This window comes from Vanessa tameamea, chromosome 23, assembly GCF_037043105.1.
Source record: "Vanessa tameamea isolate UH-Manoa-2023 chromosome 23, ilVanTame1 primary haplotype, whole genome shotgun sequence".
In the NCBI taxonomy this organism is placed as follows: domain Eukaryota; kingdom Metazoa; phylum Arthropoda; class Insecta; order Lepidoptera; family Nymphalidae; genus Vanessa; species Vanessa tameamea.
Genome location: NC_087331.1, coordinates 894360 through 922163, shown reverse-complemented (window position 1 = coordinate 922163; position 27804 = coordinate 894360). Strand labels below are relative to the sequence as shown.

Genomic DNA, 27804 nt, shown 5'->3' with positions numbered 1-27804 from the left:
GGTTTCCTTTCACTTTTCCTGTTAATGGCGTAATAATGTATCTTTCCTCGTCGCTCCACACATCCATCTCGACATCCTCATCTCTGCTACATGCAATTTCTTTTCATCCTTGACGGCTCAGCATTCTGATCCATAAATGACGACAGTTCTAATTACGTATTTAAAAATACTATAATAAAAATTATTATAGTAATTAAATTATATATATTATCATTCAAATGATTAGTTGATAGCGGACGCAAACATATTAATAAAACGATTAAATGCATTATAATTTATTGAATTTTATGAATTTAGTAAATTATATAATTTACTGCTATTATTTATTACGTTACAATCTTAAAGATACGTTTATTGACATAATATCTTATCTAAATCTCTTTTATTTATAATTCAAACACTAACTACCTTAGGGCTTCGTACTGTACTACCAACTCTATACAAATATTTAAAAGAATTAACAGTTTTACCTATAAATTTGATCAATTATAAAAACTGTATGTAATGTAAAAAAACAGTTTTATCTATAAATATTGTTACGAGGTGTATAATTAAACAAGTAAGTGTCTTCTTTTTTCGAATGGAAAATCACTGATGACAAAGAGAGAACACAAAAGTATGGTCGGGATTATATAAATGAAACCCTTATTTCATATATTTAACGTAAAATCAGGGGGTTTACAAAAACAGTCAAAACATATATTACACTTATTATTCAAATATGATTATTTATTTTTCAATAAAGAGATCACTCTCAAAAGACAAATCCTATTCCTCTAACAGTTTATGTTAATGCTTTTAACGTTGTCACGGCTGAGTTTGGACTCAGTGCCTGTTTGTTTTTCTCCTATTGTGAAGGAACAATATGTGGTCTTCGTCGTCGTCATGTAGTGTCTTCTCTATCCAACTCATGAAGGCTTCCACCTAGAAGTGAAACAGATGCAACTTAAGAAGAAGAAATAATTGACATAATATCGAGTAATTTATTTATAATTTGTGACTCGAGAACGACAGACGAGCTAACGGCGTACTTGGTCGTTAGTGGTATTCGTCTATCATGAATACTGGCGCTGGAAGAAGTCCAAATAATTTCTTACGCCGCTAATCATGGATCTTAGAGGTTATGTTCCTTTTGCCTGTAATTTCACTGGTTTTCATTAGTTTTTAAATCTGAATACAGCAATAAGGTACTGGTGTTTTGCATTAGAATTATAATGGAGGAGTTGCATAAAACCCAACAACACGATAATCGAAGGCTTATAGACATAGACAACTTTGATGCCTAAGACCTGACGATTTAACGCTATAAAGCGCACAAAGCCGCGGGTGACATTTAGTTTAAAATAATCTCTGATTTATTTTACCTTTGTATATACGTCCGGTTTGCCTCTAGCACATGGGATACCCCACGATACAACTCCAACCTGACGACCTTCTCTCACCAGAGGTCCACCTGAATCACCCTGGAATACAAATTAAAGAGTGTTGAATTTAGAATTGAAATCGTTTTTATATTTATCATAGCCTATTTTCAAGGTGATCAAGCCGTTATTGTAATGTTTTTTTCAAGAAGTTTCTTTTTGGTTACGAGTATTTATGTTTATGTAAACTTAGATCAGCGTGTGAAGTCGGTGCTCCTGCACCTGAACTTTTTCGGCTTTGCAGTCTCATCGAATTATAAGGATAGAAGAATAGAGCGCACTTATGTTTGTGCGTATTAATGTGCAGTTGGCTTGTCTATATTGAACATAGTCACTGTACCATCTGTCAGTCATTCATCAGGTTAAAAAATATGAAGACTACAATTTATAAATTATATGTATTCACATGGCAAGCCCCTTCTCCAGCCTTTGTCATCGCACAGATCTGAGACTCAAAGACCGCGTTGACACTTTTGTGCGCTTCCTTGCAATCTTCGTAGCTGACGGCTTTCAGTTCCAGCTGCATCAAGTCATTGGGTAGGTGCCCTGGATACTGCAAATGATAGTATTAGCTCTGGTAATTATTTTCAGAAAACTATTCGTTTTACATTTTGACGTTTTTTATCGAATCTAAAAATATAATATCTATCATTTGGAAACATTTTCATTACTAATCGTTACTCGTAGCCTTTTGTGACATAAGTACTACTCAATCCTAGTCTTTGAATTGGGCCTCGTAGGGAATATTTGTGTAAGTATATTATATTTTAATACAAAATCGCCTGCCAATATTTTAATAGCAATAACATCTAATTCAACATTTGCTGTTATCTTAAAAACTATATACTCAAAAATTTTACGGAATAATTCTATAATTCAGTACTTACAGACGTTGCTCCCCACCCCGTAAGAAGTAAATCTTCCCCCTTCTCCACAGGTTCATCATTCAACTCTACAGCGTTAATTGTGCTATTGAACTCTATCTCTTCTTCCGTAAAAATAATAGCTATATCGTTTTTAATAATGTCATCATCGTAATTCTCATGTTGTACAACTTTGCGGATTGCGTATGCTGTGCCACCACTGCGAAGTTGATTGGTTCCAACTATTGCTTTGAAGTATTTAGGTTTTAATCTGGAATTAACCAGATTGATCTGGTATGATTGTTTTTTCACATGAAAACTATTGAACGTATCGTTATAAGACGATTTGTAGCTGGTTATGGGCTATTAAATTTCCAATTTCATTTTTCTTCCCTCTTTTTTTAGACTTAAAGTTTAAATAATGCAACGACACGAGCGGGTCATATGTACTAGTCCTTCTATTAAAAAGGGTGCGTGTACTTGGCCCGTGAAAAGTTCTACTTCTTCGCTCTTTAATTGAATGCAAATAATCAATTATAATAAAATAATTATAATCTCGGCAATAATATTGAATTCATAATTATTATTATGTTAAATGTATTTTCCTCTATTTTACCGATATTATAGTAATCACTCTCGAATTTAGACATTAACAATTTATATTTGTAATAAAATAAACATTATAATATAATCGTAGGAAGGTCGTCTATTTCGTGCGACAATTAATTGGCGGTTTAGCGAGCAACTTCATCATCATCATCATGCAGTATCAATGTCACCCTGGGGGCGCGCATCATAAAAATTCACTAACATAATTTTTTCATAACGCCAAAAGAAGGTCAAAAACCTCTTCGGATATGATATTAAGTTTAAATATAGAGCACAATATTTATCTTAAATATTAATAGCGTAAGCTGATTTTTCCCAGTGATTACGGGGCGATAGCTGCACATAAAAAACGGTTATGGTCTCATTTTGAAGAGCTCCAGCCGTAGTATGTGTAGAAAATTGAAGAGGATTCTTGATGGCATTTTATTAAATTGTTACGAATTAACAAAAAAAAATATTTCGAAAAAAGTTACTGGCCTGTTAGAGCGCTATTGGATGTATGAGAAAAAATGAAAAACGTGAACAAAATTAAAGTTTTTTTTTTCGAAAATTCCAATTCTAACTGAACTAATGCGTTCTATTTGATATTAAAAAATCATTTAAAAGAGGTTTCATCATTTGGACGCCAAATGAAAATGAAATCAAAACAAAACCAGTCGTAATATTTTGATTGAACGCGAAGTTTTGCGGGATTCCCACTTTTTATTTATATTATAACATGACTAAGAGAAATATGTTTTATTGAAAATTTGTTATTTGATGCCTCAAACTCAAGTTTCCTATGTATATTAAAACATTAGACTGATTTATTTTATTTTAATTTTATCTCTTTCAGTTTAAATTAGAATAAAGCGTAATTAAAAAAAAGCTTAGTTTGAATTCATCTCATTAACGTATGAATTATAATGAAGTAGGTATTGTTGATTATTAAAATATGCACATACTTAATTTTTCTTGTAATTTCATATGTACTAATATTATAAATGCGAGAGTAATTCTGTCTGTCTGTGACGTTTTTACGGCACAACCACTGAACCGAATTTGATAAAATTTGGAACGAAGCAAGTTTGAACCCCACCGATCCTTCCTTGTTTATTCATATTTAATACCTGATTACCAACAACAAAAACGCGAGCGAAGCGGCGGGCGACAACGTGTATTAAATATGAAATTATTTTTTTCGTTTCATTTAATTATTTTGGACGGAATCGACTTATTATCTTCTATGTAACATCACCCAGTATATAAGAATTCTGTGCTTTGTACATGGATTTCTATGCTGATTATAATATACATATTATGTAAAACAACACTGTATGTACGTCCAAATGGGCTATACCTGCTCCTTTTGAAAAGAAGATCCGGAGTGTATTCGACCGCGGTGTTCTAACAATATAAAATGGGCAGATTTTCCTTAATCGGCGCTTGCTCGGGCTTAAAATTTCTAAATCTTCGGTTAATATTCAATTATTATAACTACTAGACTATCTCGACTCTATATATTATATTTATTGAGAACTTATCTGAGATAATTAATATTAATTACCTATCAACGCAATGAGCGGCGGTTAGGATGACTCTTGGTGTGATTAAGGATGCTCCACAGAAGTGTCTTACACCGTAAATACGAAGAGACACCTGGTAAGGCACTGAGCCGTTTGGTGCTTTCGTGCCCCCCACTATCCTCTCCCAATCTTCACGAGCTTCTTCTGACGAGTACAGTTCAGGCTTGACTAATAAAGTAAAAAAATGTAAGAATTATAATTACATTCTAATAAAATTAAATATAATGTTGAAGTTAACAATGTAGTTTACATAATATATTATTGCGTAAAGGAGTAAATAATTGTTTATTATATGTTTTTTTTTAAATATATAAAAATAAAATAAAAAGTATATGTCAGAAGTGGGATTCGAACCCACGCCCACAGAAGTGGACTGCGACCTGAACGCAGCGCCTTAGACCGCTCGGCCATCCTGACGTACCATATGGTGTCGAAATTAAGTTTCATATTAACATGTAATAATGCAGTTATTACGTAATAAAATCTCATATATCTTCAGGACCTTGTCACAGTTACGTCTCATTAAACTACAATACAATGCAAAGATATGTTTACTAAATATCATTTTGAGATTGTTCTAAATATAAATTTTGCTATGACGTACTTAATTAAAATAGATACAAGCATCGTTAAGATATTAGACAAGAATAAAATGATTATTTTAGAGTGTTTTAAATCTAATGTACTGTGGCAAGAAAAAAAAATGACGGCAGAATATTATTCAAACTTAGATACGATCTTGTTGAACAAAATAGTTTATTCTAAATAAGCTTTAAATAAATTGAGAATAGATTAAAAAAAAATATATATTAGTGTTGCCATTTATCAAAAAACAACATTTGTAACAGTTGAATTTATTTAGAGAAAAAAAAATAGCAAATAATATAAGGTAACATATTAAGTAAATGATGTTTTACCGTATATAGGAAATATTCCTACAAGTATGACACAAAGCACTACTCTAAACATCTTCAAAAGACTCTGTATTTTAAAAAAAAGATAACCTTTATACATGTTCAGTAACGAAAAGAATTTATGAGTTAATTTACTGAAAATTCTTTGCAAATCGATCTAAATACCATTGATAACACCCCTATGTTCGAGTACACATTTTATTTGACGTGACTTGAATGCACTATGTTATTATTTATTTTGTTTTTATCGAATAGATATGTGGACGGGCAATTGGGCACCTTATGGTAAGTGGTCACCACCGCCTATAGACATTGGCGCCGTAAGAAATTTTAAACATTCCTTACGTATCCAATGCGCTAGCAACCCCGGGAACTAAGTTATTATATCCCTTGTGCCTGTAGTTACACTGGCTCAATCACCCTTTAAACCGGAATACAAAAATATTAAGTATTGCTGCTTGGCGGTATAATAAATGAAGAATATACAAAAATATTCCATAAAAACTGATATAATACTATTCATACAAGAAATAAGAATAAACTTGTAACCCCTGCTTTCCGTTTGCATACGGTACAGAGAACGTTTTTGGGCAATGGTATACGCATATATAATAAGATACCGGGAAATATAATCAATTTACCATTTACAAAATTTAAAAAGTTTATTAAGACTAAATTAATATATAAATCTTATTATTCATTAAAAGAATACTTTTTAGGAAAAAAAACGCCTGGATATAAGCTCGGGTTCCATCACGGGACAGGAATTATTGTAAAAAAACAGCATTGTAAATCTGTTTATTTGAAAAGAGTAACTATGCGAGTTTCTTGCCGTTTCTTCTCGCTGGACGCTGCTTTCCGAAACGGTGGTAGTATTTAAATATCGACGATTCAAAAACGCTTAATTGTGAAGTTTACTTGAATAAAATTGATTTGATTTGATTTGAAATACATAATGAATGGATGGAACCTACCCAGATATATATACAAAGCCTTACCGTCACATACAGAGCGGAGCATTTGACAAGAATGTGTGGGCCATGTGATCACCATGTACATTGGCTAAAAGAAACAATAACCCTTCCTTATATTGTCAATCTGCGATTAGAACTGAGATATTATGTCCCTCGTACCTGTAGATATAGCTCACTTACCCTTCAACCCGGAACTCTAGTATTGTTGTGTTTCGTAATGGCGATGGAATGGTTAACTTACGGCGCCAATAGGCAGTGGGGTATTATTTATAAATAAAAGTTTAAGTATTTATGCTGCTCTACTGCGGATTGGTGTTTATATGTTATATAATTTCGATATAATTGTGTAGGTTTCAAGAAGTTTTACTTCACAACCGGGCAATAAAGAATATAAAAACTATGTGGCGCTTTCCCTAATTTAAATTCATGATTTTCATTTGAATTGAAGTGTTCTAGACACTGAAACATAAACTATATTGTTTCTATTATCCTCTGTTTGTATGTATACAAAAGGAACTACTTGTAAATTTCCTACTGCTGGCCTGAGGTCTCCTCTCCTTTGATGCTCCAATGCTGGGTACGAATTTCATTAAAATTACACACATGCAGGTTTCCTCACGATTTTATCCTTCACTACTGAGCACGCTATGAATTATAAAGCACAATAAAATTCACCGATTTTGAACCCGAATTTATCGAATAAGATGTACGCGTTCTAAACACTGGGTCATCTGAAATCCTACATATATAAAATTTTCTTAAATTTTAATAAATTAAGACTCCTTAGAGAGAGACATCCTTAGGCAAAGCACGTTTTACAGACTAAAAGACGTCATCAAAAAATTAAATATGGCGGCGTGTCAATTACTTGCAACCATAGACATACAGAATGGACTGAATGTTCATCCTGCTTCGAGTGAAAAGTGTAAAAGGGACAAAACAATCGTGCGGTCACTAAGTATCCTGCTATTACAGCTGAAATGAGACAACTATTGACGGGACAATCGCTTTGTTTCTTTTCAGAGAGTGGTTACTTGTGTTTAGTTGTCGGTGCCGACTCTCGTTTCTCGTGCGATCTCTTAGATATGTTTGATGTGAAAAAGGATAGCAAGTATAAGTCCTGAGAAATTAGTTCAGTTTAGAGATTTCGAACAACAGAATTGACATTGTGTCTTCCCTTTGTCTATGCTTACAACGTATATCCAAGCATCACGGGTAATGAGCCTTCCGTTAGAATAACCGACAGAAATGCAAATGTTACGGTATGGTGACAATGTCTGATGGCGGATGTCGGCAATTTAGCGTATGCTTCGATGTGACGTGCGCTATGCAGATTACTATAGCGGTCGTAGGTGATTTTGTAATAAATCGGAGCTACGAATAATACTAACATGTCTGTGTTTATATTGATTGATAATATTTGTCTTTGAAACTATTGTAGTTTTCTCCATGCGCCTGCATTCTTTGTCTAATTGTAAAGCTTAAGATCGACGTATACAAGTCTTAGGTTCAAACCACGGAACTATAAAAAAATATTGGTATATTTTCGTAACTAATTTCTCAATAGAATCTCGAGGATTGAAAGTGGTTATAACACTTCCGAGTCTCGGTATGCACGTAGAGCCAAAAGTCAAAATTCCTGCGCTTTAACTTTCTCCGGTCGTATTGGATTGTTGTCCCTACCTAGGTTTGACTAATATATTAAATTCTAATGCATATAGGAAAATACAGTTAATTCTAGTTAGGAGTTAGAGTCATATAACATAACTGTATCTTACTATTGTGTTGCAATAAAGATTATTATTAATATATAATTACTTGGCAATGGAGAATTGAGAATCACAGCTTATCTACATTTTATCAAAAGAAGTCGTTCTAGAGGACTTAATTTTTTTTTATATACATATTTGACTGTATTCTAATCCATATATTTATCACATTTCAAATGTATGTTATTAAATTAAAAATCTGGGATATCTAGAAGCTCAGCCGTCTTGAAAGAGGTGGACGACAACTGTTCAGATTACAGAACACTATTATAGTCTCAGCAGATAGATAGATAAAGATAATAAATTATAATATTAACGATTGATCAGAAAAAAATCAATCAATGAAAATAAACAGTATTTTTATTGAAGTGGAATATCTTTTAGCGTTAAAATTTTAAGGTCGAATCTATTTGCAATGCTTGTTTAGACTGCAACTTAAAACATTTTGATCCAACATTATATTTCATTGCCTATGTGTCATTTTTACAAACCATAGTAGTTTTACTTTTAATATAGTTCTGTAAAGTGACGATTAAAATATGCTTTCAAAAGCCTACTTGAATAAAGGATATTTTGATTGAATTAAGGTCAAATAGGAACATAACGTATAAGAAATGAATCTTTTTGACGCAATTTTATTTAAGTCGTAGTCAATATATTCGAGTCCAATGACCCTATAAATGTATATAACAAAAAACCAAACATACAATGTTTATTTGTTGTAGAAAATTATCGTTATAAATAATCACAAAATAACGAATGTACATTTGTCTTATTTTTTTTATTCTACAGAAATAATATCTAGTGTTATCAGTGACATATATTTAAATAAGTTTTGATTATGATAGTGTTTGAATGAATTGATACATAATAAAATTTAGATCAAGGATAGCACGGCGTAACTCGTGATATTATTTATAATATATAAATATTAAAAATATATGAAGTAAAATATATAAAACATAGGCTTTTGTTAAAAAAATATATTGATCGTTTTCGTTATTATAAATATTCCAATTGAAGTAGGAAAAAAGATAAACAAACCTTAGAATTACGTATGTATTTCAAGCCATTTGCTAATAACTCAGCTATATTGTGCACAACTTAGAGTTTATGATTAATATATCTTTATTTATAATACAACACTATTACACTTAACTACTTATTTCCACTTTAATTTTAATTCTAAAATTCCTATAACAGTTTTGTCGACGTTCAAATCGCCATTTTTTCGCAAATCCATAGTAAATATCATATTTTTATATAAATTATTTTTAAACCTCACATTTTTATAGAGTTACTTGGTGGTACAACCAATTAGGTATATACCACCCATTTATCAGATATTCTGCCGCCAAACAGCAATAATTAGTAATGTTATGTTACGGTTTGAAGGGTGATTGAGTCTATGTAAGTACAGACACAAAGGACGCAACATCTTAGTTCCCAAAGTTGGTGTCGCATTGGTGAAATGAGGAACGATTAACATTTCTTGCAGTGCCACCGTCTATGAGTAGTGGTTGCCACATACCACCAAGCATATGAGCCGCCATATTTAACCATGATATGTATATATAACAAAATGTACATATATATTTATAATACAATCAATATTGCCTTATCCACTACATGTTACGATCCTTGAATTAGCTTTACTCAGCGACAGCGGCGCCAGAACATCGTGCGTGAAATAATGCACGTAATATTATAATTTTAATAGATTTACTATATATATGATTAGCTGACTTCACTCGTACAGAAAAATATCACTAAGGAGTACACGGTGTGCTCGTATTGATTGTTTTATTCAAAACGCTTAAAAACTTACTAGTAATCGAATATCTTAGTAATAAAATAAGGTTTTCCTTGTGTTGGTAAATTTAAATCATAAAAGGGGCCAACGACACGCGGTGTTCCCAGGCGGTCACCCATCCAAGTACTGAACGCGCCCGATGTTGCTTAACTTCGGTGATCGGACGAGAACCGGTGTATTCAACATGGTATGGACGTTGGCTCCTAGTATTTCTAAAAGTAAAAACAATTGCATATTCTCTAAACAAATCGTCGAAAATATCAAAAATGACAAACTAATTTCACCTACAATTGCTTTTCTTCAAAAGCAGACGCGATACGTACATTGTAGTAAAAATATTTTTTTGCAAAAACTGCAAAAGGCCAACGGCACGCGGTCTTCCCAGGCGGTCACCCATCCAAGTACTGAACGCGCCCGATGTTGCTTAACTGTGGTGATCGGACGAGAACCGGTGTGTTCAACGTGGTATGGACGTTGCCTTTTATATTACAAAAAAGAACGACTGCTAGGTGGAATATTTCCTTTATATATTGGCACTAGACTAACAATCTAGTAGGGTAAAATGGGTTTCAATGATAAATTAACAGATTTTAGATAATAAGGTATAAATAAATGAAATAACGTACATTCAGACAGTGAATCCCATTATATATATACGTATTTGACATCGTACATAATGTATATCACACGAGCACAATGATATTCGAAAGCAATCACCGACTTCCTCACGATGTGTCGGTATGTCAATTGTTTTTGATATAGGTTAGTAAAGTGACAACCTATTTGAAGTGATTGATTTGAATTAAACGGATCTCGTAACAGCGGTTCGGTCCGTTATTTTTTTATTTATTTAGCTCTGCCAATTAATAAATATTAATCACAATTTAAAATGTTATTTTATTAAAGGCCATGTTGTACCTAAATATCATATATTAAATGAATTATCTGTAGTATTTAATAATTTAGACGAAAGCGAAGTTCGTAATCGCTTCAACAATTGTCGAATTCGCTTCGCCCAGCTCCCGGGAACATCTATTGACTGACAACGCACCAAACAAAAAAAAATGTTCTGTGTAGGTTATACTAAGTCACAAAACATGAAAATATTCTCGTGTCTGCCATTATACCGGCTTATTCGTACATAGTGCCTTTGCTTAGTTATATATAATGTTTGACAGTTCGCCAAACGGCTATTTTAGATTCCTATGCCGGAGCGCTCTTTAGTAATCATCTGAAAATAGTGAAATTAAGAACTAAACAAGACCAAGGACTCAATAGTGATAATATTATATGTAAGATTTAGTTTTGGCGACACTATATCTTTCTACAATGAATGATAATTATCAATAATTTAATTATAAACCATTGTATTAATTATTAGTATCAGTTAAATAATATATTTTCAAATTCAAGAACTATATGACTTTTAAAAATTTCATTGTAAGAGTTCAGATATTTATAGGAAGCGAAAAAGGACTAACTTAAACTAAAAGGCTTATATTACTTTAAATAAAATTTTAAGTTCATTAAACTCAATGTGAACTTATGGAGTTCCGATATTCGTAGGAAGAGAAAAGGCTGAATCTTTAAATTAAATTTAATTTCACTTCAAATAATAAAATAACGAAGTTATTTAAACGCAATAACGTATTTTAATACATTCGTGTCAAAGTATTAGGAAAATAAGCAAATGCGGTCAGACGTACAAAAATAAATAAATCCAATTGTCTCCACATAACACATGTTTTAGAATTCTTTTGCTGAAATCTTGGAGCAAATTTAACTTGTTCGCATCTCCCATACTACTTATATTTCGAAGAAACACCCGCATATAAATCCGACTACATACGAAAATATATTTCTCAAAATTATAAGCTTAATAATTGTCAAAATCGTAATAAGGACAACTTAGATGACATTCACCGTAATATTGTATAATGTCATAATAATGTCACGATAGTGCATTAGTATGTGCGCGAACACAGGTGCACTTTCTACTTCAACAATTTCTTAATTCGACAGGACGGCACATCCAACACGACAGGAAGGACTTCAGGGACAGGAAAAATGTTTTTACGGACTGAGTTTGAGTTATGTACGTTTGGTAAATTTTGTACATTAAAATTATCCAGGAGTATGATATATAATCAGTTGATCATTCATTTCTTAAATATTTTGTATGATACGCAACAGCTTTTATCTTAAGAAAATTATCGCCAGCGCTTGATAGATTTATGCATATTAGATACCAAAATTGTGTGTGTATTCGTTTCAATAATCTATACATACAATAAACCTGCAATTGTGTCTGTACATTTAACAATCCTAAATCATCAAGGATAGGAATAATGTATGTTGTATGAGGTTAGTAACGGTGATCTCTTTCAGACCAATTTCGGCTACGTCTTCCACTTTCATGGTTAGCTAGATTATGCACAGGATATATTATAGTGCACCAGTGAGTGCACTCAACAAGTACTCTCAATATTTCCACACCAAAATATGAGGAGATAGGAAATCCTTTAAAATCAAAGAATGCTAACTTTAAAACTCCATAAATGTCTTTTTCAAATTTATAATTGTCAAAGATAAGAGATTGTTGAAGAAAGTCATAGGCGCAACTAGTCCAGAGCATATAATATAACTGGTTCAGTTTATCTCAAAGATACAGTATATGTCGATCGATAAGACCTTAAACTAAAACACGTTCTATGTTTAACTATTGCGTATTTGTTATCGGTCATCTTAACTATATTGTAACTTCGGTTTATAAATGTGATATCCGTTTTGAAATAAAGCTGTTAAAATAGAAAGTAATTTATAACTTGACACATGGTTTAGAATATTATCAAATTGAATACTAGAATAATACTAGATTGTTCTAAATTGATATAGTTGCTAGATTATAGCGCTGCAGATCCTTTGGTTTTGGATAGATTGCAGTCCAAAATTATGAAGTTGCCTGATTTTTCGCGCCTGGGACAACTCACGGTAACACGTCAAAGCGATCCTGTGACGACCGCTGAAGAGACTGAAAGGGTACCGCTGGTTTTTTAGTGGGTATTCCGGTGTACCGTGTATCCTGGGCACCAGCGAGTTCCACATATCCCCGAAATCATTTGGGGGAAATACGTAACGAAAATAAATAAATAAAAGGATCTAATCATGGAAGCTGTATTACCATTGGATTATGAGAATGAGGCAATACATACGTAATATGTACAGGGCTTTTAAGGGCTCTTGGTATAATAGGTTGAATCAGCAATGGTATACAAATAAAAAATACAATAAAAATACTCGACGTTACCGATACGTTTGTTGCAATATAAATAGGCAAGCTATCGTTGAGGGTGAGTTAAATGCTTTCAATTAGTAAAACAAAAAGACTAGATACCAATATTTATGAAACGGTCTGTTCAGTCTGATGGTTAAAAGAGTGAGACGGAATATAGGAAGAGCTAGATCTTTCCATATATTTCTGTGTCTGATCCACATATGTGACTACTATGAAGATGAAAAATATAATGTTTATCAAAACGTATGATGTTTTTTTCATTTAGTGAACAAATGTTCAACAATATAATTACTGAAGTTTACCAAGAAACAACAAGTTTGCTGAAAATAATACAAGATATGATTTAAGAAACAGTGTCTGTAAGCACCTTAAAACGGACATTCCCAAACAAGAGCGAATAAACAAAATTCCCGAGCATTTATTGACCATTCACGTTACGAATGTGGCGCGTCGTGCTCTCGGTGATATTTAGCGGTGAGTACTAATTAGTTTTGTACTTAATTAGTCTAAACAATTTGCCGACAGTGGACTGAGAAACGATGTCAATGTGCTGTAGATAATTTACTTGATTAATAGTTTGTTATATTTTTGACTTTGTGATATTTATATTTATATAATTTACTATGAAATCGCGTTTGGTAATATATCTTCAAGTCAAAACGGCTAAAAATGCATAAGTTTGATTGATATTTTAATGGAGAGATGCTTGTCATTAAACGAATCGTTAAAAAAGTAAATAACATCAAAATCACAATTTATCTTAGAAGTAAATCATAAATGTTCAGGCTCTCAATTAATATTATGTCAATTTTACTTAAAGTAGACGTACATTATCACTAAAAATCACCGTTTCAAGATTGAATTGTCAATGTGTATTAGAAACGCTGATACAGAAATTTTGTAAATATCAGTTAAAAGTTATTTAATCGTATTATCGTCTACTTTTTATAAAAAGGGTCGATAGTCGGGCAGTTTTTTGACTGCCACGATGACCCAAACTTCGAGCCAGACGAGGGACCTCTTACGGAGCTCCAGTTCACGTGGCTTGGAGCTTTGCAGTATATACACGGTAAGAACATAATTTTAGGATTTCCATTAATTCGTGAAAGGTCGACAAATTAACCAATTGGTCCATAGAATTCACACTGCACTATTAAGTATTCCAATTCACGTCTAAACTTGAATCCTCAAGTGTTGTGCAGTTTTATAACTTATTAAAATTGAACCAAACGATGTAAAGCAGTGATTTTCGGGCTAACGTTATGGTGGTACATTAACACGTAATCTAAAGTTAATTTTTGCATTGCATGAACCTCCTTACTAATATATCGTGTATTGATAAGATAATTTACTCCATTTCAATAACTCAAACATTAGCTTTCCTCTAATCATATACAAGATGACCTCGAAGGTCACGTCAAGTTTGTCAAAATTTTAGTATTGTGCCAATTTTACTTAACTCCATAATTATTACTATCGCTTGATTTTGTCTTTCTCTGTTTTTTCGGTTATAATAGCGATACATTTGCAAAATTTCTTTAGTTTAAGACAATTTTCAACGCCTTTTGTTTTACCATCTCAAATAATTTATTCCCTTGTTCCAAATGTTTTGTTCACAGTGAAGAATGGTACACCACACTATTTTAGAGTTCCAAGGGTGGTTCTCATCAGTCGGCAATTCGTGCTCTCAACTGCTGTGGATGCAGCACATATACCTGATGGATATGCTTTGTAAGTATGTAATATAAAAAATTATCTCTGTCCATTGTGATTGTTTGGAACCACATTTTTTCATTCCAAGCATTATCTGTGTGTTTTTGTCTAAATACTTAAAATATTATTTCATTAGGATAAGATCTTTAGGTACATTATCAGCCAAAGAATCAAAACTAAAACTTAAAGCTGCTAGAGCAGATAGCGTATGCTGGCGCAAATAAATTGACGTATTTTTTATACTGTTATACTTTTAATCTGTATCTATTTGATAAATAATTAAAAAATTGTATCGTAGCAGTTAATGGATAGTAACAGCCTTGGATTGATAAAGTTATATAATGGTCAGAATAAGATGAAGTCGAATTCGGACACTTTGTTTTTTGAAGTAATTTATCACTATGCATAGTATAGACAAGTAACTTAATACATACATATATAATACATACAATTTTATATAAATTAATATACAATACAATACAACTTATGTATTTAATTTAAAATCTTTAATATGGGTAGCAAAACGTTTTAAATTACAGGGGTAACGTTGTCTTCGGAGATTATGAACGCGACGAAGCTGAGTGTAAAGTATCTATAGAAGAATTGGCAGCGGGCGTGGAGTGCGAGCCTGCTGTTCTATTAATGCCAATAGCTGATGTTCTCTTGCACCCCGAGTACAAACATTTCGGAACAAAAACAAGCATCGCTTTATTGAAACTCATCACTACTGTGAAATCAAGCAAGTGCTCAATACTATATTTGCATTTTATTGAGTTGGTCAAGTAATTTATAAAAATATTTTTTTGATTTCGATTTGATTTCTTCTATTGACGCTAAACTTTTTAAAACCTTAAATGTTCAATAAGTAATGTTTGATAATGTTTTTAGTGTATATGGTACCAGCTTGTTTACCATTTAAGAATTTTTTGGTGGGAAAAAATGGGAAACAGACTACAGAAAAGATTTATCATATCGACTTTGTAAGCGGTTGGTATTTACTTATGTAATTGAATTGTTCTATTAGAAAACAAAGAGGAGATAAAGATTAATCTCTTTAAAATAAAAATAACACTACTACAATTTTTTGGCCTTAAGAAAATAACCAAAATAGTACCGAATAGGTTTGATTAATAGCTAACAATCAGATAATACTTGATTCAAGAAATATATTCCAGTATTACAAACAATTTACAAGATCCTTTGTACTAGGTTTAGACCCGTGTAGGTACCCCTCTCATCCTCTAAGACGAATAAAAGTACAAACACTTTTCAATCATGTTGCAACAAGATTAAATTGAATTTCAAGTTAATATCTGTTTGACCATTTATTTATTGAAAATGTTACAAATATCTACGATATTTTAGTATAGTTTAAGCTAAACTTAATAAACGCTTGGCATACAATTACAGATGTTCCAAGAGACTTCCTGGATGAGGAAAAAGAAGTATCACGTTTACATTTACTGCCAAGAGAACTATGTTACTTGTATGAAAATCCTGCGGTAAGCCATTTTCATAACCTAACCTATTCGAATGTTTTTCCTATATAAATGATTATATTCTTGTCAAATACTTTGTTCTCTACGTGATGGTGGGGCTTTGTGCAAGCCTTTCTGGGTAGGTTAAATTATTTCATTATATCAAATCAAATCAATTTTATTCAAGTAAATTTAAATTTAAATACTACCATCATTTCGGAAAGCAGCCTCCAGCGAGAAGAAACGGCAAGAAACTCGCATAGTTGTTCTTTTTAAATAAACAGATTTACAATGCTGTTTAATACAATAATTAGTGTCCAATGATGGAACTCGAGCCTAAATCCAGGCGTTTTTTTTCTAAAAAGTACACTTTTAATGCCATCCCATTAACAAATGGAGTAAGCAAGTCACCCTCTGGCAACCAAGAGACTGCAAAAGAAGTAGGGGTCGTCAAGTCAGGAGATGGGAAGATGATTTAAAATAGACAGCGGGACTATTCTGGATGAGAGTAGCAAGGGACAGGAGCCATTGGAAGGAATTGGTGGAGGCCTATGCCAAAAAGCACACCGAATGTAGGGACCTCTTGTAATCCCATGTTCAGGAATAAAAGGCTATTATTATACTCTTTTAATGAATAATAAGATTGATTTATTAATTTAGTCTTAATAAACTTTTTAAATTTTGTAAATGGTAAATTGATTACATTTCCCGGTATCTTATTATATATGCGTATACCATTGCCCAAAAACGTTCTCTGTACCGTATGCTTGTTTCTTGTTATTATTCTTATTTCTTGTATTATTAGTATGTATATCAGCTTTTATGGAATACTTTTGTATATTTTTCTGTATAAACATTATATATATAGAAACAGCCGTTAATACATCTATTTCTTTAAATTTTTCGCGTAATGATGTCCTAGAGCTGATATTATAAATAGTTCAGATAGCTCTTTTCTGCAGAATAAATACTCTTTCAATATCTGCTTCATTACCGTATAACAACATTCCATATGACATAAGACTGAAAATTACTAAAATAAACTAGTCTAGCAGTACTTATGTCCGTGAGTTTTCTTATTGTTTTTATTGCATAAATTGTACTACTTAGTTTCCCTACTAGGGCATACAAATGGGCGCCCCACTGAAGTTTGGAGTCAAGGGTTATCCTTATTATATTATATATCTTATACCTACCGCAGTACTTCATATCTTTGTGTTCCGGTTTGAAGGGCGATTGAGTCAGTGTAAGTATAGGCACAAGGGAAATAATAATGTAGATCCCATGGCTGATGGCGTATTGACGTTGTAAGGAATGATTTAAATTCCTCACTGCGCCAATGTCTATACGCAGTGATGACCACTAACTATCATGTGGCCTATTTGATCGTAGCTAACGATGGCCCATTTAACGCACGGCCGTTAAATGGACTATGTGACAACAAGTCTTCACCGTCACCCACAGACATCGGCAAAGTGAAAAATATTTCATTCCTTACCTCGTAGTGTACCACCAACCTTGGATGTCAAATAACATTTGCTTGCATTCACCTTTCAATCCAGAATGTAAAAATATTAAATATTGCTGTTTGGTGTTAGAATATCTGATGAGTGAGTGGTGCTAACTCAGGCACTCATATACAAAGTTCTGCCACCAAGTATGATTCAAATTTAGGAGCACAATCACTTTATTAAACTTCGAAAAATTTTGATGAATGCTTAATTTTAATCACTTATTGCTTCATATGCTAATTTCTACATTTTAGGAAGATTATCAAAACGTTTTCTTTCTGATTAGAATATAACCCGTGGACCTAAGAATCGTATGGCGTGCACGACTGGTTGCGGGTTTCATTCAGGATCACCAAGTTTGGTACATGAACATACCGGTCACTGGTCTATCGTCTCGTTATCCCAAGGTAATAGTTTTGATTCTATGCTGTTCAGGTGCTAATATAGCTGTAAAAGTATTCTAGGTCCATATTATGATATGTTCGCTTAATTCCACATTCCACTTAGTCATATGATATTTATTTATTTGATATAACATAATTAATTATTAAAATATTAACCACCTTCAATTCAGATGTAAAGTAATAGCATTAAGTCGTCCAACACATTCATTTTTATTACGTTTTTCTTTAATACCGACTAAGAAATGATTTAAAAACTTAAGGAAGTAAAAATTGATTTAGCTGACGGATTTAAACTTGGGTCGTTTGATTAAGATTCACGTATGCTTTGACTTGGGTCATTAGTACCGGATAGCATATTCAGTACCTGTTAGGTGTTTACTAAGAAATATTTATTCTCCAGGAGGTTCACCATGTCCAGATCCGTTACGTACCCGACGACCACCGTCACCGCCTCGTCATACGCTCATACACCCGTATGTTCCTTGGATCACCGCTGCGATTACTGGAAAGGCAGTTGGTGCTTTTTCAAAAGACGACCCATTTGGTATAAATTGATTTATTTTTATTTAGATATATTTTTTATAGTTAGGCATTTCTTACGTTGCTAAAACGCCTTCAACCATGGGATCTGATTTGTATGTCTCTTGTTTCTTGTACTAAGTAGTATATAAGTACCCTTTAAAACCGAACACATCTGTATCTAAGCTCGTCACTTATTCGTGATGATGTCCTCTCAATTGATTTTAGCTGGAGCGGTATTTTCAAGGGAGACTTGTCGAGAAAATATGGAAATTTATTTAATAAGTGTGCGCAGAAACAAGTGCACTCTCTATTCCCTTACATTCATAGTTTTTTTATAGCGCAGGTAGGTGGGAAATTGATGGTAAGTGGTCCCATCAACTATAGACATTGAAGTTGTAAGAAATACTAACCATCCCTTATACTGTCAAAGTGCTACCGACCATGGTCACTAAGATGTTCTATTCCTTGGGCCAGTAATTACACTGGCTCATTTATCCTTTAAACCGGACTACGATACTAAATATTCATGTTTTGTAGTAGTATTTGTGATGAGAAGTGTGGTGGTACTAAATCATATGGGCGTACACAATACCTAACTTAAAGGTTACCTAATGGTAAACTTTTAATTTCTATATCATCTTCTAGGTTACGTAATGCCCCGTAGCTCTATATATGATTTACTTGGGCACCGCTGGGTTGGTCATTGGTGGATGGGTGGTCTTCGCTGTTACGATAGAGGAGAGTCGGCTCAAGATTTGTTTAAATTTTACCATGAAATATTCCAAGTGAAGCCTGTGACATTAACTTACCTTACTTACTATTTGGAGGTAGGTAGCATTGAAAGGTTTTGATGAATCTGGGATTTAACTTTCAAGATATAAAACCTTTATTTTATTTTTTTTATTTCAAATACAAGATAACAATCAACACCTACCTATTAAGATATTTTTGTTTTAAAGAGTCTTTGCCTGTCGAAATTTAAAATATCATTTGTATAATTCCATAAACAAATATTACACATTAATTGTGAACATATTAATAATGAGTTGATTTTTCGACCTTCTAGAAAAAAGAGATTGTTATATGTATTGTTATTTCGAAACAAATAATTAGCTGTTCTACCGCTTGTTTATATTGTCTTTTTTTATGGGAGATGTTTGCGGACGAGCACATGGGCCACTTGATGGTAAGAGGCCACCACCGCCCATAGTAAATATGAAATATTAACCATTCCTTACATTACCAATGCGCCATCAACATTGGGAGCTAAGATGTAATGTCCCTTGTGCCTGTAGTTATACTGGCTCACTCACCTTTCAAACCGTAACACAACAATACTAAGTACTACTAGCGGTAGAATATCTGATGAGTGGATGGTACCTACTCAGACAGGCTTGCACAAAGTCCTACCACCAAGTGATAAAAACACGAAAAATGTTTATATTAGGTATCTAGTGCTCATGAAACGATGATAATCTGCGTAAAAGTTGGCATGCCATATCGGCTGGGGCAGCCTAAGGTCTGGCAGTTGGACAGTCCCGAAGTGAAGGCAAGTATAAAAAGTGTTTATAGAATTAATTTGATAATTTTCCTAATCTACCTTAGTACCACCCTTTATATGTTACGATCCTTGGTAACTAAGGAGTTATATTTACTGTGCCTGTAGTTACACTGGCTCACTTACCCTTAAAGCCGTATCATAGCAGCAACTGAATATTGCTGTTTGGCGATAGAAAATGAGAAAACTACCCAGGCTTTAATAATTTATACAACGTTACTTTGATCCTATTGGTCAGTTAAAAATAAATAATATAAATATATTGCATTAAATATAAATAAATTTGAGTATGATGAAAATATAAGACTTTTACTTTAAAATTTTAATATTTTTAAAAGCATGGCGAAATTTACTCAATGTTAAAAGCAGTTGAAAATAAATGATTACTAAACGGTTTTCAGTTGAAGTTTTAAATATGTATTCTTTTATAGTTCTCTGGTTACCAAGAAATGGATGTATTTAAATTAATTTCTTGTTCATATTCTTGTATTGATGATGAAATATAAATGTATAGTTAGATGTTAAAGTAATAATTTATTCAAGTAGACTTGAATTACAGAACTGTAGTAAACGTAATGTTACCACTAGTTCGCGATGTAGATTCGAGCGAGAAGAAACTCAGAAGTTACTGTCTTCCAACATTTGAAATAAAATTTTATGGCAATTAAATAGTAAAATTGATATTAAATAAAGTTGCATGAGTATGTGTGAAGGTACAGATGGACTCTCAATTTTCTCACTCACATAAAAGAGATGGCGATCCTTCATGACCTGATCTGTTCACCAAACCGGAGAGAAGCAGGACCATCGGCATTGAAGCCGCTATGAACATTTAAGGCTTAGACATAAAAAACCTACAATCTTCTAAAAACCCTTGTCTAGTATACTTATATATTATAGCTATGTTTCCTTATATAATAGGACTTTTTTTGGACTTAAGCAGAAATATAAGTGAAAGAAATTAATGAATGAAAAAAAAAAAAAATGTATACATCACGAAGTCGCAATACAAGAACTATGTACGTTACATTTCAGGTTCAAGTACCTCTTGTAACGTTCTCTAACCTCTACAAGTTCCAAATAGAAGCTTGGGCATATAACTCAACGGAATCAGAGACCTCATCGGAGTCATCTTCGACAATAGAAAGCGAATCGAATGAATTTGTTCCCGGACAGGGAGAGGGCGAAGAGAAACCAGGAACGGGGTTATAATTTGAAATAAAAATGTAATAATTATGTATTATTTTTTATTGTATAATTAAAGCGATAACTTGGAGAGCCTTGGATAACTTGGCCTAAAGCAAATGCATTTTAATCCAAGATTGCTGGTTAAAACCTAGCGGGTGGCACTTACTCAGATTTGCATAAAGCCTTACCTAGTGAATTTAAAAACTTACGAAATATTTTTGTTATCTATATTAAAGTAAAAACCCTAGATTTAAATAATACGGGAATACTGCAAAGTATAATAATCTCGTTCAAGGTTTGTTGAAGTATTATTGTATACGTCGTTGCAGCCAAAAGCGAATAATAATAAATAAAGATAGACATACATATATATATATATATATATATATATACATATAGATCACGATTCCTACGATACTATCGATTATTCTGTTGGGCGTGTCTAATAAATCGTTGCTAACTAGCTCTTAGAGTATCGGGGTAGGGTTGGAAAAACAATTACAATAACTTTTATCTACTTATATATTAACTTAAATCATATGAGACAGTAGTATTAATAGTACTTCAATTTATTATTAATTTCAAAGTCAACGTCGTGGGCTGAGTCTGGATCAGATTGGCGCAGGACTGAGGCAGATGGTTTACAATGGCTGAATGTCTTTTACCTTCGGACATTACGTAACAATTCCAAATTTGATATACAATACACGTTTTAAGGCAATGTCTTGCAAAAGCGGAACCATTTTTCACCGGTGGTTTTTCCGGACCGATACGACTTGGGAACAAACTTATGTTAATAACTTAAAGAATAGCCTACATATTTTATAAAGGCCGGCGGCAGTGCAGCACCATGCCTTCCGGTGTTGCATGTTCATGGGCGATGGTAGTCACTTTCCATAAAAAAAATACATTAAGCATGCTATAAAACGTATAATATAGTATGTCATAGCATATAGTATGTCTGTTTACCCAGTATTCTAGCGTGATTAGTATTAATTTTGACGATAACTTGTGTCACTAACAATGTATAAAATATGGTAGTAAACAGAAGGATAATTAGATTGTTTCATCATAAAAAGCCTAGAAATTAGGTATAATATCTCAATTTTAAGCTGTTTTGGTTCCTATAGTCTGAGTATGCAGATCGTACAAAGTATATCTTAATTTTAAGAACGTCGCAACATAATCAAGTAATCTTAGGGTTATAATCCTTCGTATGATCTGGAGATTTAAGTGAAATAAGCGAAGGCAATTCATATTCAAAAATGAGTGAAAAGAAAAAAAAAGCTTTTTCTTTTAAAAAAATATTAATTTGAATTTTTTTATGTCACCAGTACAATTACGTCTGCTATTTATACAATAAGAAGCAAAGGGTAAATCGCATGATTCTAACATCAAATTAAGATATAAAGTTGTTTTGATAAGCGGAATGATATGAATGTTATAAGTGTTATGACGGTACAGGCGAGTACAAAATATTAATAAAATAAGTAATATATATAATGAATAAAATTAATGTTCATCATTTCAATATCGTTCAACGTAATGATACTTGACCGCCAATCCGAAATATAAGAGACTGATGAAATAAGCTCTAAATATTATTAACTGCAATTGAGTTCTCAGCTTAGTTGAAAATTTATGGAATGTTAGTAAGTACTTCTATTGAAGACTAGCGTTTTACGGCAGACTTTGTCCTTATTAATGTGGAATCCTAATTATTTTTTGTAAATGAAAGAAACTTAAGTTACTCTTTAAAATATTTGCTATCTATCATTGAATGAATAGTCAGAGTTGATTCAGCCGTTTCGAAGATTATCCGGAACAGACAGACAGACAGACCGACGATTTTTAAAAAACAATCAAACGAATTTATTAATACCATATTATTTTGACATAACAGACACTACAATGTTATTTAGTTGTATAGGTTTTAAGTACCTACCTACCATACCCGTTTAATAGCTATGCGTAGGATCATATTATATGTATTCTGAGCCTTCCCACAGAACCTCGGAGAGGTGTTAATTTGTTGGAACCCGTTACTTGTAACATATCCTGAACCAACATAGCACAGAGATTATTTGAATCTCATGATACAAAGATTATTGGGATCTAAGGGGTTAATTGTAGTATTTGAAATAAAAATGAGCCGTATAGAGTTTTCATGAACTTAATTTGTCTCGTTGAAGAAGAGATCTCGTGAGGAAACCCACATTCGTGGAGAGATATCCTGTCTCTTGTAACACGAAAAGAAGCACCATAGCAGCGTAATGGCATGTCCAAATTTTCTTCTTTATTGTGAGGAGGGAAATACATGATGGTTGGGTGACAATAAGGGATAGTAAATATTCCTTAACATAATAATAAAACATAATCAGCCTGTAAAATTCCCACTGCTGGGCTAAGGCCTCCTCTCCCGTTGAGGAGAAGGTATGGAGCATATTCCACCAAGCTGCTCCAATGCGGGTTGGTGGAATACACATGTGGCAGAATTTCGTTGAAATTAGACACGTGCAGGTTTCCTCGCGATGTTTTCCTTCACCGCCGAGCACGAGATGAATTATAAACAAATTAAGCACATGTAAATTCAGTGGTGCCTGCCTGGGTTTGAACCCGGAATCATCGGTTAAGATGCACGCGTTCTAACCACTGGGCCATCTCCGCTCAAATATTCCTTAGAGTACCAATATCTATGAGCAGTGGTGTCTATTTAACAATGGCAATAGGCCATGTGGTCTATTTGCCAGTCCGTACACGTATTTTAAATTAAAAAATAAATCTTTGGACGAGCAGTGGGTCCTCTATGATACACGTTCTTTGATTCATCTTAATTGTTAATGAAGTTTTTATATACATATTTTATCATAAAATACATATTGTGAATACATAAATTTGAAATATATTGAAAAGTAAATTTTGATATTAAAAATAGCTCGAGGTAGCAATTTACCAAATATATGGCGAATAAATTGATAAAAATAAATTAATAATCGTCTTGAGTTTTAATACACATTTTAATTATATTCGAGACGATAAAACTCGTTAAAAATTCAATTACGTTTACAATAAATAAGGTTGAAAAAGTTATAATGCAAGAAGTTCCTGACTGTACTTTTAAGGGAAATGCAAGTATCCAAAGATAGCAATTCATTTATCACGGATTGCGTCGTACAGTTCTGACCGAGAACGTTTTTAAATATCCGTAAGCAACTATAGCTTTTATTTATTAAGTAAAAGAATCGCATTTTGTTTGAATTAATAACAATTTATTCAAAGACAAATTTGTGTATACTGTAAAAGTACAGCTCTTCAAAACCACTCGTTTAAATATATAAGTCATGCTATTTTAGATCTAAAAGCTATGACATTTAGAATGAAAATTGCGTGAATTAATGATGGTTGATTTTATTATGGATGAATAGTGAATAATGGCATGTTTCTTGCTCTGAGAGCAGTAAATATGATATTTAAATGGACGTGTTTACACTCCATGAAGTTTACATTAAAATCAGGTGTACAAGTCAATTAAAATACGAGACGACATAGCTTAATATGCACTTACAATAAAGTTATTAATAATATTATATTTAAAACAATATTAATAACGTGAACAGCGGAGATGGTCCACCGGTTATAACACGTGGTACTGAAAGTCGCAGGTTCAAACTCAAACTCAAATTCCTTTATTCAATATATAAGCATTACGCTTACTTATTGGTAGTCAAATTAAACACTACCACCGGTTCGTAAAAGAAAATACCCTGACCTGAGAAGAACCGGCGAAAGAAACTCAGCGAGTCTTTTTTTGACAATTTTTTTATTTACATACATTGAATATGAATACAAATATCCAGGAGGCGATCGTTTCATTCCCAAGGTGTGCTATCAATCATAAACTCACTAATTGTATAATAACCTTTCGCACATAAACGTCCCTAAACATTTTTTTTTAAATTTGGCAATAGAAGCATTTTGAACGCTTTCTGGGATCCTGTTGTAGAACCGTATAAATTACCCCACAAAAGAGTTACGGACTCTATGCAATCGAGTAACAGGAGTAACAAGATTGTGTTTGTTCCTTGTACCGATTACTACTACTGATATTCATAGCAGTATCACATTTTCTTATAAAATCATTAATATTTTTCCGTACATACATAACATTACAGAATATATATTGAGAAGAAACAGTTAAAATCTTAATTTATTTAAATTTATACCCTATTCTGTTGAATAACCCTTTTCTGTAGCACAAATATAGTATGGATAGCGGCTGCGTTACCCCAAAGCATAATACCGTAGAACATTATACTGTGGAAGTAACTGAAATATACTAAGCGAGCCGTATCAACATCGGTAAATAATCTATTTTTTTTACCGCCAATGCCGCAAAACTCAGTCTTCTCGCCAATCCGTTAATATGGGGGATCCATTGCAACTTGGCACCAACAGTAAGGCCAAGAAATTCAGTTGATTCAACCGGATCCATCTGTTACCCTTTGATAAGTACATCAGCTTTTACATTTTGCACATTTGGTGTTTTTTTATTATTTAGCCTAAGATTATTTACGCTAGACCAGGGTACTATATGAGAGATAGCATTGTTTATATCGTCATACTGTACCTGTTTTCTATTAATTTTAAAAACTAAGGAGGTATCATCAGTATATAATAGTAAATCATTTTTGTTCCCAACAAGAAAGGGCAAGTCATTTATGTATATGAGGAGTAGAAAAGGTCCAGGAATTGCTCCTTGAGGGAGACCCCCATTCCAACTGAGATCCCAGGAGACCTTTTTCTTTTAACGTCAACCCACTGAATTCTTTTGTTAAGGAAAGAAGTCAGAAGGTCGAGCGCACAATCTGAATTTAATTTTAAAAATTAATTCTTGTGCTCGTGTGGTGAAGGAAAACATCGCGAGGACACCAGCACGTGTCAGAAAATCTTTCGCTTGTGTGTCAGAGTAATCTCCAAAGCATTTACGCGAAATAAAGGAATGTCTAAGAAATGTCTAAGCCCAGCAGTGTGACTTATAAAAGCGGTTACTTTATATTAATATAATTTAGGTGTAAAAATTATTAAATTCTAACAGTATTTGTCGTAAGGTTAAGCCCAGCAGTGTGACTTATAAAAGCGGTTACTTTATATTAATATAATTTAGGTGTAAAAATTATTAAATTCTAACAGTATTTGTCGTAAGGTTACGAAGTATAAATTTTAAGTTTAGTAGACGATAGTATTTACCTATGGCAAATAACATTTAGGCATAACATTACTTTTGGGTTGTCAGGATTATAATAATGAGTGCACTTGTTGTTCATTCACTTTTTTTTTTTTTTTATAGCTTTGTTTGGCGGACGAGCATATGGGCCACTTGATGGTAAGTGGTCACCATCGCCCATAGACAAAGGCGCTGTAAGAAATATTAACCATTCCTTACATCACCTATGCGTCACCAACCTTGGGTACTAAGATGTTATGTCCCTTGTGCCTGTGATTACACTGGCTCACTCACCGTTCTAACCGGAACACAACAATAACTTATGAGCTATATTTCAAATGCATTTGATATGTCCCTTAAGGCTAACTCTTTTATCCGAAATCGGTCAAGAGGACATAATTATTAAACTAACCATTAAACTCAACTCAACTATAAGCGGTCGAATGTCAAACGGTAGCCGCACTAAATTTTTTCTATGCGGTTGAATAGTTACACCTTAAGTATCGTGTGTATACGCGGCTTCTCTTTTACTTTTTTTACGCAAAGCAATCGATATTGAAAACAACTTAAATGTACTTATATTGACAAATTAAAAAATTATATATTCAGGAACGCTTGTGTGCGTAAGGTATTATACATTTAGTGAGTTTATGATTGATAGCACACCTTTGGAATGAAACGATCGCCGCCTGGGTTTTTCTATTCATATTCAATGTATGTTAATAATAAAATTAACAGAAAAAAGATCCGCTGTGTTACTTTCGCCGGTTCTTCTCAGGTCAGGGTATTTTCTTTACCGATTCGGTGGTAGTGTTTTATTTGACTATCAATAAGTAAGTGTAATTCTTCTATATTGAATAAAGGAATTTGAGTTTGAAAAAAAACTGCGTATGGGACAAAAGTATATAAACGCCTACGTGTCCATCGACACGTTCCAAGTTTTTGGCCGTTTAATTTTTTTTGGAACGTATTCTTATGGATTA

The 27804-nt window shown here is 32.9% G+C and overlaps 2 protein-coding genes, 2 non-coding genes and 1 pseudogene across 4 annotated transcripts; 1 reads left to right on the top strand and 4 right to left on the bottom strand.

The window, feature by feature from the left end:
- Positions 1-770: 770 nt before the first annotated feature.
- Positions 771-5536, bottom strand: LOC113397724 (chymotrypsin-1-like). The gene is made up of 6 exons (XM_026636178.2): positions 5376-5536; positions 4440-4626; positions 2309-2555; positions 1828-1974; positions 1365-1463; positions 771-924 (listed from the first exon to the last, which is right to left on the bottom strand). The coding sequence occupies exons 1-6, from the start codon at positions 5470-5472 to the stop codon at positions 826-828; spliced, it is 876 nt and encodes a 291-aa protein (XP_026491963.2). The 5' UTR covers positions 5473-5536; the 3' UTR covers positions 771-825.
- Positions 4792-4875, bottom strand: Trnal-cag (transfer RNA leucine (anticodon CAG)). The gene has a single exon. It is a non-coding gene; the product is annotated as a tRNA-Leu (tRNA).
- Positions 5537-10010: 4474 nt separating the features above from the next.
- Positions 10011-10129, bottom strand: LOC135194068 (5S ribosomal RNA). The gene has a single exon (XR_010309618.1). It is a non-coding gene; the product is annotated as a 5S ribosomal RNA (ribosomal RNA).
- Positions 10130-10288: 159 nt separating this feature from the next.
- LOC135194047 (5S ribosomal RNA) lies at positions 10289-10407 on the bottom strand (annotated as a pseudogene).
- Positions 10408-13618: 3211 nt separating this feature from the next.
- On the top strand, positions 13619-21621 carry LOC113397680 (uncharacterized). Its single transcript, XM_026636101.2, has 11 exons — positions 13619-13697; positions 14179-14292; positions 14843-14954; positions 15476-15675; positions 15825-15923; positions 16347-16438; positions 18212-18332; positions 18730-18873; positions 19497-19678; positions 20299-20400; positions 21445-21621. The coding sequence occupies exons 1-11, from the start codon at positions 13664-13666 to the stop codon at positions 21619-21621; spliced, it is 1377 nt and encodes a 458-aa protein (XP_026491886.1). The 5' UTR covers positions 13619-13663.
- Positions 21622-27804: the final 6183 nt, after the last annotated feature.

Coding starts and splice junctions, on each gene's coding strand:
- LOC113397724 (XM_026636178.2), bottom strand. CDS start 5,472: ATGTATAAAGGTTATCTTTTTTTTAAAATACAGAGTCTTTTGAAGATG. Junction 4,627..5,375: donor AGGAATATTTCCTATATACG/GTAAAACATCAT, acceptor TTACTTTATTAG/TCAAGCCTGAACTGTACTCG. Junction 2,556..4,439: donor GCCGCTCATTGCGTTGATAG/GTAATTAATATT, acceptor GGTTAATTCCAG/ATTAAAACCTAAATACTTCA.
- LOC113397680 (XM_026636101.2), top strand. CDS start 13,664: ATGTGGCGCGTCGTGCTCTCGGTGATATTTAGCG. Junction 15,676..15,824: donor CATCACTACTGTGAAATCAA/GCAAGTGCTCAA, acceptor TAATGTTTTTAG/TGTATATGGTACCAGCTTGT. Junction 18,874..19,496: donor TTCAAAAGACGACCCATTTG/GTATAAATTGAT, acceptor ATCATCTTCTAG/GTTACGTAATGCCCCGTAGC.